The sequence below is a fragment of the Dipodomys spectabilis genome, unplaced genomic scaffold (assembly GCF_019054845.1).
Source record: "Dipodomys spectabilis isolate Male_0828 unplaced genomic scaffold, ASM1905484v1 ptg000043l, whole genome shotgun sequence".
Taxonomy (NCBI): domain Eukaryota; kingdom Metazoa; phylum Chordata; class Mammalia; order Rodentia; family Heteromyidae; genus Dipodomys; species Dipodomys spectabilis.
Genome location: NW_024870720.1, coordinates 24,260,997 through 24,274,373, shown reverse-complemented (window position 1 = coordinate 24,274,373; position 13,377 = coordinate 24,260,997). Strand labels below are relative to the sequence as shown.

Sequence of the window (13,377 nt, the reverse complement as noted above, 5' to 3'; positions counted from 1 at the left end):
GAACTACCTAAAGAGTAATATCAGTAAAGAATATGAAAATTCATTACTTCCAATATCAACATAGATGACATATAGTATTTCTATTGGAAAAGCATATCTCAGCGCATTTCATTGATCTAGCCACTAGGGCTAGTTTAAATGACATATTTGATATATTGGTCAAATCAAATTTCAACAAAATCCTACTAAGGCTTTTTAGGAACTGATAGGATTTAGGAAAACTAAAGAATGTTCAAGTGGAAATTGGACAGAAGAAATATTTAGTTAACCCAGGAAACAAAAAAATCTGTTTAGAAAGTGTTCATTTTATTTGGGAGTGAATTTATCATCCCCACAGTCATAGTCTATGGTTTCCCAGTGAATTGGTTTCATTCTGATAAATTTGTATGCCACATTATTTCTGGTGTCCCAGCAAATTACTCAAATTAAGATTAGGAGAATAGAAGTAACTGCAATATAAATTACCAAAATACATAAGTAATTTTCCATGTTTTATTTCACATGATGTATGGATTTTTCTTCAACTTCTCACTTCTGTATTGGATTCTTGGCCTAGAAATTATGAGTTGAAAAAACTGGATTAATTAGTAATAATACAAGGACAAATGGTTCTTTGTTTTCAATGGGAATTGATTTCTCATTTGTGCCTAGGACATGGTGGTGGGTGTAATAAATGTTAAATGATTAAATGCTGAATATTCATATTTGTTTTCATTTGTATTTTATCCTGGACCTGGGTTCCTTTTCTCGTTCTTTAGATGAATGTTTTCTTTATCTTTTGAAGTGTCCTTTAAGCCACTAAAATCTGAAGTTAAGAAAAATAAATTGAGAAAATGTCTCTGATAATCCTAATTCCGTCACTGCTCTTACTTTGTGTTGTCAGAGAAAGCCGAATACCAACATCTGTTAACAAGGACCAAAAACTTCTTTTACTAAGAATTTTATGCAAGCACATTATTTTTTTCCACATCTCAAGATTTGAACCATTAGGTGCTCTGTAATTCATTGTGATTTCACAATTCAAGGCAAATTTAAGTGCTCTAAAAAGACTCACTGTGCACTGAAGACATGGCCCCTGTGGTAGAACACTAGCCAAAATGAGCTCAATTGGTAAAGCACCACCTTGAGCTAAAGAGCTGTCAGTGCCCAGGCCCTGAGTTCAAGCCCCACTCCTGGCACAAAAGAAAAATGACCCTTTTGAAAACAGGTTTAATCATTTCTTACGAAAGTAGACATTCATTTACCATGTAAGCCAGCAATCTTTTGATATGTCTAGATTTTTTTTACATAGTTGAATGCTTAAGTTTACACAATAAAGTTTGGGTTTAATAATTTTCCCAAACTGAAAACTGTAATATATTCAAATTGGTGAATATATAAACAAAAGATACCTTCAGACAGTGAAACACTATTTTGCTATTAAAACAAGAATAAGGAAATAATGAGCATACTTGTATGAATCACAGTAACATGCTGAGTGGAAAAAGACCTATCCACAGGAATATAATATAGGTTATAATGTAATATAGATCCCATCTATATTCTGGAATAAGCAGTATTTATAGAGAGATTGTTGGCTAGAGAGAAAAATGGAATACAAAAGGACATGAGCCTTGAACTCAGGACCTGGGTGCTGTCCCTGAGAATTTTTGCTCAAGGCACTTCAATCACAGCTCTACTTCTAGCTTTTTCTGTTTGTTTAATTTCAGATTGAGTCTCACTGACTTTCCTGCCCATGTTGGCTTTGACCTGCAAGCATCAAATCTGTCTTCTTGACACACTTGGATTACAAGTGTGAGCCACAAGTGTTCAGTGAGCTTTTATTTGTTACCATATATCTTGCTTGTGTTGATTTTCACCTAATTTAGAAGTCTATACAGCAAAAAGTGGGTTTCAAGCCAGAACTTGGTAGTTTGAGACCATACAGGGCAGAAAAATCTGAGAATCTATCTTCATCAATCAAAACTGAACATAGAGGCACATACACACCTGTGATCCTGACAAGTATGGAAAGCCATGATCTAGGAGGATTGGCATCTGCTAGGCATGAAGCAAGGCCCTATCTCAAAAGTAACCATCTAAAAAGTGGCTTCAGGCATGGCTAAAGTACTAGAGAAATAACCAAATACAAGACACTGAGTTTAAACCCATTAAGTCATTAGTCAGAAATGAGACAATACAGAGTAGATCAAAGACTTAGGCTGAAAAAACAAGTATTTAAGTAATAGAATATACTAACAGAATACCCTGGTCATTTTTTTTCTTTTTTTTGGGGGGGGGGAGGGAGGGTCTGGTCGTGGGCCTGAATTCTGGACCTGGGCGCTGTCCCTCAGCTCTTCAGCTCAAGGCTAGCGCTCTACCACCTGAACCACAGCGCCACTTCCAGCTATTTTCTTTTTGCTTATGAGGTGCTGAGGAATCGAACCCAGGGCCTCATGCACGCAAGGCAAGCACTCTACCACTGAGCCACCTTCCCAGCCCCCTGGTCATTTTTAAATAGTTTAAAAGCCAGAAGATTCATATGCAGAAGTTAAATGAATAAATGTTTCAGACTCAATAAGAATTCTCACATGCATGATCTGACCAGAAGTGAACTTTGCTGCTTCAGAAATCAATAGGCCTCAAACATTAGAAAATTATAAACAAGACAAATGGTCATGTCTTAGTGGTGTTTCCTGCACTGAACGGATGAGTAGGCCCTATATGAGTAATACACTGTATTTGATCATTTTCTGAAATTCTTGCAGATTCTGGGCTTTGTGGTTTTGTATTTTTGTTATGTGACTTCACAAGATTAATAATATGTTTTAAGAAATTAGACTTTTAAACTCATTGCTTTAATGAGACTTTTCAGATAAATCCCTAGTGCAAGTCACCAAACAAACTTGTTTCTCCTCATAATATGTAGGAACAGAAACTACTTTAAAACTGAAGTCTAAACAAGCTGGAGATATCTTATCTCTCCTCCTTACAGCTTGCCCAATGACCGTGTGCAGTAGGGATTGTTGAAAAGAATAATGAGAAACTATTTCAGTCAGCCTTGCTCCAGTCCAAAACTGGAATGCAAACAACCAATATCATGGATCTGTCAACTGTGCAGCTGCATAACATCCTGTGTTCAGCTTAATGGTTTGCTATAATTTTTTGAAATTATTAATTTATAACCAAAAGACTCACAAATTTTGTAGTTGATCCTAACTAGCTCTTTATTGCTCCTTCCTTGCTATATTTTATCTTTATAGTAGAATAAAATTCTTTCACAGGTCAACTAAAACCTAAGAACTAATTCAATAGTCTCTCCTTAATCCTCACCCATTTTATTCTGTCTGAAGCATCCCATACAGTTGACAAACATCCTTTATATTTCCTGTTCAGTTTCCATGACTATATGAATTTGGTTTTCTCTTATCTCTGAACTTGTTTGATAATGCCAAGAAAATGCTGGAATACATGCCTGATGCTGTATATTCACAAGAATATCTTGGCACTCCCTTACTTTCCCTGCTTCAATGACAAAATGATTTCTAAATGGATATTTAAAAACTTCATTACAGTTCCCATGTGGTTGGTGTTATCTCAGAGGTGAGGGGGATTGTTTTGTTTCTCTAAGCATACCTGTCAAAGGAAGAACTTACCAAAATTTTCATCAGTTGTATATATAAATGGTCTTAAATTTCCTCCAGTCTCCTTCACAAAATAATCGATGACACTGAACAGGTTTGGGAGTGTTACCTGCACACAAAATGAAAGGCTGAGTGTCATCTGGGTAAAGATAGAAGATCATACCAGTAACTCCAGCAACTAGGCAAGTGGAGATAAAATGGTGGCTTACTGCCAGCCCAAGCCAAAAATAAAATAAAACAAAAAGTATGGTAGTACCTGCCTATTATCTCAGTTACTTTGAAGGTAGAAATGGGAGGAACACAGTCCAAGTCCACCCCAGGCAAAAATGTAAGACCCTATCTGAAAAACAAATTAAAAACAAAAGAACTGGGGCTATGGCTCAAGTGGTAGAACAATTGACGGGCAAGCATGAGGTCCTGAGTTTAAAAGAGTAGACATACCTCAACTGGTTTTAATCAAATGCAGATTATTGTGTGTTTCCTGACGTCAAGAAAAGAAAGTCATGTAGTTGACTTATGAATGACTATACTTTTATATATCCATGTATCTGATTTCTTCTAACAGAGACTTTGTCATTTCTCTTATATGGAATTATTCCTTTTCCACTGGGTTTGAGCTAGTGGACAGAATTTAGGTACCTTACTTATCCCCCCCACCCAAGGTAAATCGTAAGAATGATTCAAGTCAAGCTAGAAAGTGCTCCCTCCCTGAAGTCTGAATACAGAATATAGAAGCAAGAAAGGATAGCAGCTTCATGATCAAATGATTGTTGGTATTGTAATTGCTTCCTAGTCCCTGAAGATTTGCTATCATTTCCAGAATGTTTATTATATGAACATTCAGCATTCTTAGACGCAATTCATTTTAGCTTAAGTTAGGCATAGTTGAGTTCCTCTGCCAAAAGCCAAAGAACCCTGAAGGCAAGACAATGTATCCATTTTAATATTTCAAACAAGGTAATTTACAAGTCTAAGAGTAATTGAAAAGTCTTTCCCACCAATATTTTTATAAAAGTGAAATTTAGTTAAACCTAAAGATAAGTCACTTTAATGACTTTTTCCTTTTCAACTATGTAAAGGAAAAATGTCATTAAAATGCGATCGAGTAGAGAGCTTGTGTTAGGGACAGTAAAAAGTGAAGGGTTAATTTTCTTTCCATGGTTTACAGAAATGAGCCCAGTTCACCAGTTATAAAAGGAGTAGCAATTATATCATTCCTCTTTGATGTTACTTCTAGACACTTGATTATTTGGATGATCCTTTAGCATCTTGTTCTCTGCCTCCTTCATTTGAACCTTGTTCTAATGGGGATGGAGAAAAGACCTGAGAAGCTTTGAAAGGCATTCCTGACAAAGCCAGAAGTGAGGTGAAGAATCAGCCACTTTCCAGGGTTAAAGTTGAAATATAAGAAATTCAGCCATACTATATCATTTTTCCTGTTTGATTGCCACAATGGGCCTAGAGAGATAGAGGAACCAGGTGCCCAGTTTTAAAGAAATATTATAGGTACCTTCAACACCCACTAGTTCTATGTAAGTTCCATTCAGGAACATCTTTCTTGGTTCAATTTTAAAACTGCACCTGATATCACAAGCTATATTTGTTGTTGTTGTTCTGATACTGGAGCTTGAACTCAAAGCCTTGTTTTGCTCAAGGACACTGCTTTACCACTTGAATCAGGCCTCTACTTCCAGTTTTTGCCAGAAACAGAAGGTTCATCAACAAAGAAATAGTTACTTACAGGTTTTTCCAGTTCAATAGTATAGTTTTTTCCTATGCTCATCACTTTGTAGTGCTTGATTCTTGGCATACTAAAATGAAACCAGAATATAAGTTAAAGGAAGCAGAAATTGGATCTACATAGTAAGACGGTGTGCTTATGACTATAGTTTGACTAAATAAAATCCTTCGTGGCTGTTGGGAGGGAGTAGTCTCTTTAGAGGGAATGGTGATTACCCACTAGGGCTATAGGATATCTAGATCACTGAGTAGATGAATGAAAAAAAATATAAAAAGAGAAAAAATAAAGACCTAAAGATCTTTCAGGAAGAAATAATTTTCATAAAATTTCACATAGGGATATGCAAATCAAATTATATATATAATAGATAACATATTGCATGTAGCTATATATATTACATATTATATACTGTATAATATAGTACATTATATATAGTATATATCATATACTTATAGCATATAAATATAGAAAGTGAAAAAAATCATTTTAAAGAAAAATGTTTTCAGGCCTGGGAAGGTGGCTCAGTGGTAGAGTGCTTGCCTTGCATGCATGAGGCCCTGGGTTCGATTCCTTAGCACCACATAAGCAGAAAAATCTGGAAGTGGTGCTGTGGCTCAAGTGGTAGTGTGCTAGCCTTGAGCTGAAGAGCTGAGGGACAGCGCCCAGGCCCACAGTTCAGGCTCCACGACCAAAAAAAAGAAAAGAAAAGAAAAATGTTTTCTACTCTATAACTCATCCAACCAGACATCATTCTATGTCTGTTGTTACTGATGTCTTATGTACCACCCTTCATCACTGCTAAACCTCAACACTCAGTGATAAGAATAATGTTAGGCACTATATAACATACAGGTGGGAAAATAAATATGGTAGATGAATATTAACATCTTCCTCTTGTACAGTTCCATAGCTCTTCATTTTATCACCCTAAACACATGGCATCTTACTGATTTTAACCTGCTTAAGTAAAAAGGAGCATATTCTATTCATATTTACATCCCAGCATTAAGCACACAATTTATGAAATTATGGACAGCTCATCTTGTAGTGGTATTGACCAGAACTAAAGAAATTTATACTGAAATCAGTTTCATGCCATTCAGCTTTGAAAAAACAGTACATTTGTCTTAAATTACTTTGATTTAGATAGCAAGAAAGTTTAGCATGAAAACTTTGTCTAATAGGCTTTATTTTGACACCATTTGTTTGAATGACAAATTCACTCTTGTCTTATGTTTCAGAAACTTTCAAAAGCAAAATTAAGTTAAGGTTAAGGGTTAAGGTGATGGACAGGGCCTTTTCATTTCTTCTCCTATTTCTTTTTTTTTTTTTTTGGGGGGGGGGGGTCCAGTCATGGGGCCTGAACTCTGGGCCTGGGCGCTGTCCCTCAGCTCTTCAGCTCAAGGCTAGCGCTCGACCACTTTGAGCCACAGCGCCACTTCCGGCTTTTCTCTTTTTGCATATGTGGTGCTAAGGAATCGAACCCAGGGCCTCCTGCATGCAAGGCAAGCGCTCTACCACTGAGCCACCTTCCCAGCCCTCTTCTCCTATTTCTTAAAGAAAAAGTTTTCTCCATTTTCACTTCATATTACACTAGAGCTGAATTATATGGAACACTTCTACCTAATAGGCTCTCTCCTCATCCACCAACATCCTCTCAACTGCATATCCTGTTGGGGAATAATTGGAGCTAATTCTAATAGTCTCCATCCAAAACATGAGTTTAAACCCTTCCTAAAATAAATTGTTCCTTAAACCCAAAACTTCAAGAATCAGTTAGAAACTGGTGAAATAAACATCTTTGGACAGAAAGGGTTTTACATGTACCCTATCATGGCCAATGGATCTGGCTTTATCTTTTCCCTTACTATGAAAAGATCGTTGCAATCAGACCATTACCATTCATAAACTGTCCAATTTCCATATCCTCTAAAACAATTCCTGTATCCTCTAAATCCAAAAGTTCTGGTTTGTTTCCCCATGGGGGGGGGGGGGGTGAACTCAGGGCCTCATACATGCTAGGTAAGACGTTATCACTTGAGCCAAGGTTCCAGCCCTATTTGCTTTAGGTTGTTTTTCAGATCAAGTTTTTTTCATATTTTATTTTATTGTAAAGATGCTGTATAGAGGGGTTACAGTTACATGAGTAAGGTAATGAGTACACTTTCTGTCTTGCCTAGTCTCTGACTATTCGCCTACCTGTGCTGACATTCTGACAGGGAGGCACCACAGTTTGTTGAGATGGGATCTTGCTAACCTTCTGTCTGGGCTGGCCTCTCAATCTCGGCCTCCCAAGTAGCAAGGATTACAGACTCAAATTTCTGGTTCTATTTTGTATGTTCTCTGAGCCTCCATTTTTAAATCTACGAAATGGCGATGTGATGGCTTACCTCACATGGTTGAGGTGAGTTAATGATTGCAAAAAAACCCTTAACACAGCCTCTGACACACGTAAGCACTCACTGAATTCCAAAGACCTTTTACTACATTTTAAATGTATAGTGTGAATTTGGTCGATCTTATGAGTCTCAGCCACTTCATTTGTAAAACATCAAAAATACTGCCAATCTAGCTTTTTAAATTGTACTTGATAGAAATGTTTGTTAACACCCAAGACAGGGCCCACACATGGTTTTATATAAGGTAGGGGGGACACTTCATCTTCATCATCATCATCACCATCATCCTTTATAGGGAAGCTGTTGGAGGAAAAGTGATAAAGTCTCTTGCAAGTTTTCCATGAATGGACTTAAATTCTGAAGCAAAAACGGTGGCAGAAAAAAAAATTCTATTAAAATCACTTTGGCTTTGATTCTCATTTTGAACTTTATTCTTTCATACTTTGGTTTTCCAAAGGAATAAACAGAGATTCAGCATCAAGATAGGAAAAAGTTGCTACTTTGAAGTTTTCTGCTGATGTTCTCAAAAATGAATTCAAGCTGGGCGCTGGTGGCTCACACCTGTAATCCTAGCTACTCAGGAGGCTGAGATCTGAGGATCGGGGCTCAAAGCCAGCCAGGACAAGAAAAGTCCATGAGACTCTTATCTCCAATTAACCACCAGAAAATCGGAAGTGGTGCTGTGGCTCAAGTAGTAGAGCACTCGCATTGAGCTGAAAGAGCTCAGAGTCAGCGCCCAGGCCCAGATTTCAAGACCCATGACCAACAAAAAAAAAAAATGTAGTCAATGTTGTGTGGCCTTAACTGTGGTTATAAGTACTTATTCTTTTGTCCTTCATTTTTGCAGAAGAATCTATTTTGGGTAAATAACAATCTACTTCTTCCTTAGCCAATGGCTTTCCAAAAATGTCTGTAATGCTATTATGGCACTTAATCATAAAAATATCAACACAATGTGATTTTGTTGTAAGAACATTTTTATGTGCCAGGGGACATAAAGATAGATAACATTCTTTGACCAAGACAGGAGTCACTTGATAATTTGGCATTGGTTAAGTTTTGTTTATCCCTGAGAATAATCTCTCTCCCACAGTTGATCTGTTAGCACACACAAAGTTTTACTTTCAAGTACTGCTTTGTAAACCAACTTGTCCTTTTCAGCTATTGTTTTACCAGACACACTCACCTAACTTGCATGGTTGAACATTTCTCCTATAAGCAATGATGAAAGAGGATGAATTGGCTTTGTGGGAAACACAGGTGCTTTCTAGTAGTTTAGATTTCTATCAAGCTCTTAACATTAAATGTTATATCTTAACAGACTCTTACAGTGCTATCCTTAAAAATTAAGTGAGCCAGTCCATAGAAGATATAAAATATAGACATTCAAAAAAGGCCTCTTGGTGCATCAAGAGAAAACAGATTATTATCCTTACCATTATGGCTATATTTGGCTTACTAGAAAAAATTGAGTTAAGTAATAAGTTAGAATTTCTAAGCTACTTCCACATATAAACTCTTCACCAAAACCTAAATTGTTAATACTGACCACAGTGTGAGAGGACTTTTATTTGGCCATTATCCTCATTTCTTTCTAAATATGAACTAAGGGGTTATTTTAATAAAATATTACACAACGTTAAGACCATCAGCAGACATTAATATAGATGTGAGCTTACTAAAATTGGAATGATGGAAATTTGATACGAATTCCTTTGCTACATTTTTCCCAGGAGCTTAAAATACAATATAAATGAAACTAAAAGTTGGATCTTAAATTAATCTCCGAATATGTAGCAGAAACCACTAGTGTTTCTCTTAAGCTTAATTGTATGCAAAATGAAATGTAGTATTAAACAAATTTAGACTACCTTCTTAAAAGAGCAAGCTTTGCTGGATTTTGGCTGATGGCACATCTTTCTGCAGAAGTAAAGCTTTGCAGAGAATAAAGAGAAAAAAGTATTGTGCAAAAATGCATACAGAATTTTAAAGGCCATCTTTAACTTGTCCTAAACTCTTGAGAGTTGTTCATTTCACACAGAGTAGTAACGCAGAATTCACATCCAAACAGATTGGACACAGACCAAGAAAGGAATGCATGGGAAGGGGAGGTAGACTTAGTCACTCTTATGTCTCACCTAATTTTGCTTTCACACAAATTCTTTTTTAAAAAAAATGTTGTTCACTGAAGAGTAGGTTGAAAATGAACTACACAACTTGTTGGTGGGGATGGGAGGGAAACGCTGGGAGAGAGCAAGGGAAGGGGTGACACTAACTAAAAAGGATTGTATGCTTTACCTGACTTATGTAACTATAACCCCTCTATAGGTCACCCTTATAATAACAATAAAATTTTTAAGTACTGGAAAAAAAGTTGTACATGATGGTGCAACATGTACTCTCACCTCAGAAAGTAGAGGTGAAAGGATCATGTTTTAAGAACAGTCTCTGTTTGAGCTCTCCATAGAGTCTATTATACTTTAATTAATTCATTTATAATCACTTGCATTATCACCCAGTGTGTTTACTTATAGACTGATAGACACACTCTAGCTACTACAGATGAGGAAAGCCATGCAACCTTTGTTTCTATGAGTCTAGTTTACTTAATGTAATTTTTCCAAAGTCTTTCCACTTCCTTACAAATGGTACAATATAATTCTATCTATTGGATAAGTAAAGTTCCATTAAAATAAGTATCAGGAAATAGGTATTTGCAAGAGTGGGGGGAGGGCAAAGGGGAGAGATAGCCAATGAAGAGAGTGATGGCCAATAATATATACAGTGAAGAATTCACTATATATATATATAATTAAATATAAGTATATGAATTTTTAAAAAATGGAAGGAGCAGACCAAAGGGGTGTGTGTGAAAATACTGAAGGGGTGGCACAGATAAAGATGCATTGTCTGCATAAACTGTATACAAACAAAAAAATCAATACATATCCTACAAAATTAAAAGTGAGGGAAGGGGTAGATTGAGAGTGTTAGGAGAGAAAGTTGCAAGGGATGGCAATGCAAGACATAGTATACTTGTAAACTGCTTTATTGAATGACAACTTCTTTGAACAGCTAGCTAACGATAATGAAAAATATTTTTAAGAAAGAAAGAAGGGCTGGGAAGGTGGCTCAGTGGTAGGGTGCTTGCCTTGCATGCATGAGGCCCTGGGTTCGATTCCTCAGGTGATGTTGCTGGTAGCACCAGCCTTAAGCTGAAGTGCTGAGGGACAGCGCCCAGTGCCCAGACCCAGAGATCAGGTCCCATGACCAATGAAAGAAAGAGAGAAAGAGAGAAAGGAAGGAAGGAAGGAAGGTAAGAAAGAAGGAAGGAAGAAAGGAAGGAAGGAAGGAAAAACAATTTCTCCTGGAAAAAATATAAGCACCTATTTCAAAAACACTAAATCAAAAGACAAGATGCATTCAGTAATTTGCCTAGCAAGCACAAGGCCCAGAGTTCAATCTTCAGTACTACCAAAAAGTAAAACTTAAGAGAACTCAGTTTTATGTCTTTTTTTTTTTTTTTTAGGAGTGGAACTGGTTTTGAGCCTCAGTAACAAGCATTCTACTACTTGAGCCATATTTCCAGATGGTTATTTTTTTATTTTTATTTTTTGGGGGGTCCGGTCTGAACTCTGGGCCTAGGCGCTGTCCCTCAGCTCTTCAGCTCAAGGGTAGTGCTCTACCACTTGAGCCACAGCGCCCTTCTGGCTTTTTTCTTTTTTCTTATGTGGTGCTGAGGAATCAAACCCAGGGCTTCAGGCATTCAAGGCAAGCGCTCTACTACTGAGCCACCTTCCCAGCCCTTCATTTTTTTTTATTTTTGCTGGTTATTTTTTGAGAAAGGGTGTTGCTTCTCATCCAGGCATAGACCTTGAGCCATGGTCATTTTAGTTGCCGTCTTTCTATCATTGCTAGTTTCTTGGGCAAAACCCACTATATCCACATTCCCTTCACAGAAATGGAGTCTCTTTTGCTTTTCTCATAGGTATACCATTGTACATAATTTGTGCATTGAGAGTGGCTTTTACAACTTTTCTGCCCAGGCTAGTCTCAAACCACAATCCTTTTACTCTCAAGCCTTTCAACTCCCTAACAAGGAATACAAATCAGAAAAAGAAAAATGTACTCTTCTCTAAGAAGCTTTTAGCTCACTGATTAATGGCATTCATAACTTCTATTTTTTGGTGTTTGTTTCAAGATAGTAAAGTAAGTTATGAATCAATTAACTAAGAAAAAAATTATATTCTACATTATGTCAGTGGAGTTGAAAAATTCACCATGAATGTTTACTATATTAAGATGTTGTTACATGTACTAAAAGCTAATGAAAACAGGAAAGGTAAGGAAGCTATAAGACCAGGTGACTTGAGTGGATGGATTTGGTGGGAGAGATGGAGGAGAATGGTGGAAGGTGTAGCATTGATTGAGATATATTGTACTCATCCAACTGAAAGTTTTTGGTGCAGCTACTTCATGGTAATAAGAAGAACAATAATAATTTTGTAAAAGGAAGCCACAAGAAGATTGACAGATATTCACTGCAGAAAAATACACCCAGAGAGACACACATGCATACAGAACCACAATCTGATTTAACCATCTAACATTCTTGGCACCCGATACAATGCACATAGCTACTATATAAAGACAAATGTCTGTTTATATGGTATAATTGCTAAATCAATGAAGTTTCTTGGACTGTAACTCTTACTAGCTATAGTGGCTAGTACATTGAGCCACAAGTTTAATTTTTTTCTAAAACAATTATTTTCTTACTGCTTTTTATCGACTCTCAAAATTTTCATATTTAGTCTATTTAGAGTGACAAATATTTATGGAGTAGATTGATTTATTGGTAGATATGTTATAATAAATAAGTTGCATGCTATCCCCACAAAGAATAGCAACTCAAGAGTTAAAGTGCTGGGCTGGGAACGTGGCCTAGTGGTAGAATGCTCTCCTAGCATGCTTAAGGCCCTGAGTTCAATTCCTCAGCACCATATACACAGAAAAAGCCAGAAGTGGTACTGTGGCTCAAATGGTAGAGTGCTAGCCTTGAGTAGAAGCTCAGGGACAGCACCCAGGTCCTGAGTTCAAGCCCCAGGACCAGAAAAAAAAAGAGTTGAAGTGCTTTTTATGCTTCTTTTTGAGGTGTTTATTCAATATTTAATATAAAAGTACAAAAGCCTCTATATTTCAATTAAATAATCAGTTATGCAAGTGGTCACTGAACCAGAATCCCTACTAAAACACAAGGGTTCATGGACTTTGAAAACTGGAGTGCCTCTAACTTTTGCACTGACTTTATCAAAGTTAACTCATTTTATCATTTTATCATTTTATCAACACTCCAGGGGGCTCTCATGTAACTCAGAGCCCAATCTCTTGCCTGTAGTGTCTGGAAGGATTCTGAGTGCTCTGTTCCTACGTGTATCTAGAATCATCTCCTACAAGTTTGCTCCTGCACTCTGCCTCAAACCCAATGGCCTCTTTCTGTTTCTTGTTCTAGTTCTGGGCATAGGCACTTGCTGTCTGAAAAGTTCTTGTCCCAGATGCTGGCACGGTTTGTTCCCTCACTCTCTTCGGGTCTTTCTTTAGACACTAATCAGCC

General features: G+C 36.9%; 1 protein-coding gene across 2 annotated transcripts in view; it reads right to left on the bottom strand.

Moving 5' to 3' along the window:
- Positions 1 to 285: 285 nt before the first annotated feature.
- Positions 286 to 13,377, bottom strand: part of Stap1 (signal transducing adaptor family member 1) — a 32,659-nt gene continuing 19,567 nt past the window's right edge. The window contains exons 7-10 of one of the 2 annotated variants that reach the window (XM_042678292.1): positions 5,365 to 5,434; positions 3,632 to 3,732; positions 3,489 to 3,491; positions 286 to 552 (exon numbers count right to left, since the gene is read on the bottom strand). In XM_042678292.1, coding sequence (XP_042534226.1) covers positions 498 to 552; positions 3,489 to 3,491; positions 3,632 to 3,732; positions 5,365 to 5,434 — 229 coding nt within the window. In that variant the 3' untranslated portion in view covers positions 286 to 497. The remainder of the gene's footprint in view (positions 553 to 3,488; positions 3,492 to 3,631; positions 3,733 to 5,364; positions 5,435 to 13,377) is intronic. The other variant, XM_042678291.1, reaches the window with a different exon arrangement.